Genomic DNA, 4,763 nt, shown 5'->3' on the forward strand with positions numbered 1-4,763 from the left:
AGCTTTCATATTGAGCTGTTGCCTGTGTGCATATTTGGGGAGGCGGTATGGTCACATCGCCGATGTGGAGCGCGCCCATCGGCCCTGCCCCGTCAGCTGGCGACGGCACCGCGGAGTGTCGGCAGTGTATGCCCGGCCAGCCGGCGGGCCGCGTCGACCGACCGCGCCCATTTCAGCCATTGCCACTGGCCTGAAGGGCGCCGCGCTCTGTCGCCAGGCTGGTCGGCTGCCCACCGTTCTGGCACCGCAAACAGATGGTCATGCTGCGCAACATCATGGAGGGCAAGTACACGTTCGGCTCCCCCGAGTGGGATGACGTCACAGGTGAGGCGACCCGGCGAGGCTGCGACCGGTCCGGCGGCGCGAGCGCGGGAGGCGCTCGGCAGGGCCTGCTGCTGAGGGAAACAGCGCACCCGGGCGTCGGGCGTTGTCTCCATAACGTGTGGACGAGGCGGATGTCCGTTTATGGGGCTGGGGGTTGCTCCGTGTCCGTGTGACGCGCAGAGGACAGGCTGGTGTCGTTCTCGTACGCGTGGTGAAGCTGCCTTGTGTGGCGAGCCGCCTCGGCGGAGACGGCCGGCGCTACCTGACCGCGCGACCCGGCCGAGCCGGCGCGACCTGACCGCGCGCGCCCCGTGCGCCGCCAGACGCGCCCAAGGACCTGATCGGCCGGCTGCTGACAGTGGACCCGGCGCGGCGCATCACCGTGCGCGAGGCGCTGGCGCACCCCTTCTTCCACCGAGTCACGGTGCGTGCGCAGGCGCGGGGCCGGCGGCATGGCCGTGCCGCGCCCGGCCGCTGGTCAGCCACGCTTGCGGCGGCGGGTGCCGGTGCCGGTGGCGGGGACGGATGTGTGCGGTGGGCGCGGCAGGGCAACGGGGTCTCGTGAGAGCCGGGTTAGCGCGGCTGATCTGGACGAGGGGGCGTCAGGGTGCGTTTGGTGTCAGGCCGCACGCGCGCTCGTGCGCCTGGGGCCCCGGTTGAAGTGTTCGGGCTTTCGGGTGCTTTAACTGCGCGGCCGTATAGCGCGGCCAGTTGTCATATCAGTTGCCCACTGCCCTTTGCACTGCTTTTGGAATGTATTTTGCACCGGCCCGGCGCTGACGACCGGCCAGATGGTACGACGCTAATTACATAATTGGCTTCTGTAAGCGATCCAAGCATACCGGAAGCAACCTCAGTGATGGTATAAGGGGCGGTGGTGAGGCTATGGCACATCTGTTTGTTTGTATGGGCTTTTGCTTTTTGGTGGCCGTAGCTGCTGGTTCGGGAAAAAATGTTTCTGCCATGAAATCACTCAAGCCGCACCGTAACATTCTTCTGCCTTCTACAGGAAACATAATTATTGCAACGGAGGGGATTAGTTCGTCGCGTTTGGGCGCGGTTGGGAAGGGGAAGAGGGAGAGCATGATTTGTCTCATTCTTAGTACCACTGGGTGGCATATTTTGTCCAAACCATAACCCGCTTTTTCGTGGTAGAATCGATACGTTACAACTAGCATTGCTTGCGCGAAGTGCCTCAGCGCATTGGCGGCTGTCCGTGGTAGTTAGTCTGTCGTCAGAACGTCAGCGTCTTGCGTTTTTTGTAGCCTCTGTACTCTGAGGAATCGCGTAGATTTGCTGTGACGCAGTCGCAACTGCTCCACTCCACGTGGCGTACTTCACGCCTAGCACACATAACACCGGATCCTCGCCCCCATGGCCGGCCTGTACGCAGGTGGGGTTGTATTTTTCCCGGTGCTGATGACAAAATTTACGTAGTTTGGATGATATAGATATGTCCCGAAAATGGCTGTTATACTGGGGGCGGAATCAAATTAAACGGCACAAGCTCTCACTATAAGTTCGGTGTTCGTAACATCTTGACCACATGCCGGTGACGCGTCCGGCTCCAGACGTTGGTACGCCACGGGCGACAGTGCACGCAGTGTTGGCCGTGTCCTCGGCTCTTCAATGTGGAGACGGGACCCGAACTGCTCTGTACATGCGGCCCTGGACGGCACCCCTGCAGCCCCTCAGTCACCGACGGGCACTGGCCGGCCGGGCCTAACACAGTAAAGCCTGACCTCTCCCTCGTCCCGGTTGTGGGTCTGTGCGAGAAGGCGTCCGCTTGTCGCTCTTTTGTCGCATGCCTGGCCTGGCCAGCCGCGGCCGCCTGGGCCGGCTCGCCGCCGCGGCGTGCCGGCGGCGCGGCCTGTCTGTCTCGGTCCGGCCCGCCCGCCGGCCGCGTGACCGCCGCCGGCTGATCGGTGTGCGTGTGTCTGTGCATGACAGGACTTCCCGTCCTGCGTGATCGTGCCACCGGAGGCTGTGAAGGAGCTGCCGCCCCGCCAGGTGAGAGGCCACCGCTGGCCTGGCCACTCAGCCAATTCAGGTGGCACGCACGCCCGGGCGACCCCGCACCGGCCCGAGTCAGAGCACGCCGCCAGGCGGGGAGGGGGAGGGGGCCTGTCACCCGACCCAGGGCTCTCGGTGTTCCCTCAGCGACACCTGACGGCCACGCTGGTGGTGATCTGCGATCCAACCAGGGGTCGCTTCCGTGAGCCGACCCTGTTGCCGAAGGGTGAGTGTTCGCGTAGATCCGATCAGTGTCTCTGAGAGGCGCCTAAGAGGGCGCCGCGAGGCTGGGGTGACCGATGGACTGACACAGGGCCGGTCCCCGCGTGATCACGGCCCTGTCCTGCCGACGCGCCGGTGAGTGATGAAACTGCGACCCTAGCCCCCTGGTCGTCAGTCCCATCCCCTGTCCTGCCGACCGCGCCGGTGAGTGATGAACTGCGACCCGAGCCCCCTGGGTCGTCAGCCTGCCCCTGTCCTGCCGACGCGCCGGTGAGTGATGAACTGCGACCCGAGCCCCCTGGTCGTCAGTCCTGCCCATATCCTGCTGACGCGCCGGTGAGTGATGACCTCCGATCCGAGTCAGTCCTGCCCCTGTCCTGCCGACGCGCCGGTGAGTGATGACCTGCGACCCGAGCCCCCTGGTCGTCAGTCCCGCCCCTGTCATGCTGACGCGCCGGTGAGTGATGACCTCCGACCCGAGCCCCCTGGTCGTCAGTCCCGCCCCTGTCCTGCCGACGCGCCGGTGAGTGATGACCTGCGACCCGAGCCCCTGGTCGTCAGTCCCGACCCTGTCCTGCATTAGCGTGGTAGCGCGTCCTGCTCCACTGCAGAAGACGTTTTCGCTGCCTCCCCACCTAACCGTTTCGAGACGGTTTCCACAGTACCATGCTGCACAATCGCGCGGTGTCGGTAGCGTAGCTTTTTGTGGCCTTGTTTGTGACTGGCGCAGGAGTCGACCCGCTAGTCAAAGGCTTCTGACCGCTTGAGGCTGCGCGCTATCTGCCAGCCTCCGCCGTGCTGAGCTTCGTCCCGGCCGTTCGCACCAGGGCGTCGTCCGGGTCCTTCGCACCGGTGCAGTGCCGTATCGATTGTTCGTCCAGCTGTGCTGTAGACGTTGGATTCTTTGTTTCGCCCCGCGATCACGGCATCGGAGAACTCGACGAGCACATGCCAGGTGCGGCGGGATTTCCTGGAAACGCCTGCATGACACCAACAAGCCAATGTTATGATTGTCGCATCGACGGCACTGTGGCGGCGGCTCGTGTTGAGGCATGAGGCGGCCGATGTCGTGCCCGGCACGCCTCTGTGACGGCGCCCTCCGCCACCGTCGCCGCCAGGCCCGCGAGCGTCCGTTCTCCGGCCGGCGCACGTTCCGGCTGGCCATCAACTGCGTGCGCGCCGCCGTGCGCATCCAGCGGCTCAAGTTCACGCCCGAGGCACTGTCCGTGTCGGTGGCCGTGCTCGACCCGTACCGGCTCAAGTCGCTCAGGAAGGTGAGCCGAGGCGGCCGGCCGACGGTCCGCGCCCGCCCGCGCCCGCGTGCGCGTCACACAGGCCGCGGCGACTGACTGCGTCCGCACAAGGACGGCGGATTTATTCCGGAAGTAGCTGAAAGCGTGTTGTGGATGTTCGATGATGTACAGCTGTTGGTAATGCGATCGGAGTGCTGCTAGTGACTCGCTGAACTGATCATAGAGCTGTTGCCTACTTACCGTTAGGAGACTGGTAAAGGCCACAGAGGCAGTTTATAAAGCGTGGTATAGGCTTTACTCCCTGCTCGTTGTCTGTGACAGAGTGGTGATACTTGCGGGATGACACCCAGTCGAGGCCTTGGACGCCTGTGGGCGTCTGTTCCCATTCTATATCGTGAGCGGTGACGCCCGGTCTGTTTCAGATCATCGACGCGTGCGCGTTCCGCGTGTACGGGCACTGGGTGAAGAAGGCCGAGGGCCAGAACCGCGCCATGCTGTTCGAGAACATACCCAGGACGGACCTGCGTCGCACCGCCCTGGTCGCCGCCAGCTGAGGATGCGGTTGCTCGGGAGCGTCGGCGGCGTGTCCGCCCGGTGCGTCCCAGACGGCGGCCGGCGTGTCCGCCCGGTGCGTCCCGGACGGCGGCCGGCGTGTCCGCCCAGTGCGTCCCGGACGGTGGCCGGCGTATCCGCCCGGTGCGTCCCGGACGGCGGCCGGCGTGTCCGCCCGGTGTGCCCCGACAGCGAAATGTGCGTGCCCCAGAACAGCGGGCCCGGTGTGACCGGACAGCGGTCGGCGCAGCCGAGCCCGGTGTCCGGCGGGCCGCGTTACCGTGCCTTCCAGGTCGTATGATTAGAGCTTTCCCGGCGTGCCGCTGCCGCACGGAGCGCGTAGTCCTGACCGCGCACTCAGGATATGCATAGTGGGCGTTTTAGCAGTAGCGAGTAGCA

The 4,763-nt window shown here is 64.9% G+C and overlaps 1 protein-coding gene across 5 annotated transcripts in view; it reads left to right on the forward strand.

The window, feature by feature from the left end:
* LOC119112076 (phosphorylase b kinase gamma catalytic chain, skeletal muscle/heart isoform) overlaps window positions 1-4,423 on the forward strand; it is a 12,021-nt gene extending 7,598 nt beyond the window's left edge. For 3 of the 5 annotated variants that reach the window (XM_037236059.1, XM_037236061.1, XM_037236060.1), the window contains exons 8-12: window positions 218-324; window positions 648-748; window positions 2,275-2,334; window positions 3,678-3,833; window positions 4,235-4,423. In XM_037236059.1, coding sequence (XP_037091954.1) covers window positions 218-324; window positions 648-748; window positions 2,275-2,334; window positions 3,678-3,833; window positions 4,235-4,366 — 556 coding nt within the window. In that variant the 3' untranslated portion in view covers window positions 4,367-4,423. The remainder of the gene's footprint in view (window positions 1-217; window positions 325-647; window positions 749-2,274; window positions 2,335-3,677; window positions 3,834-4,234) is intronic. The other 2 variants (XM_037236063.1, XM_037236062.1) reach the window with 1 other exon arrangement.
* Window positions 4,424-4,763: the final 340 nt, after the last annotated feature.

The sequence above is a fragment of the Pollicipes pollicipes genome, unplaced genomic scaffold (genome assembly GCF_011947565.3).
Source record: "Pollicipes pollicipes isolate AB1234 unplaced genomic scaffold, Ppol_2.1 Scaffold_7261;HRSCAF=8764_pilon_pilon_pilon, whole genome shotgun sequence".
NCBI lineage: Eukaryota > Metazoa > Arthropoda > Thecostraca > Pollicipedomorpha > Pollicipedidae > Pollicipes > Pollicipes pollicipes.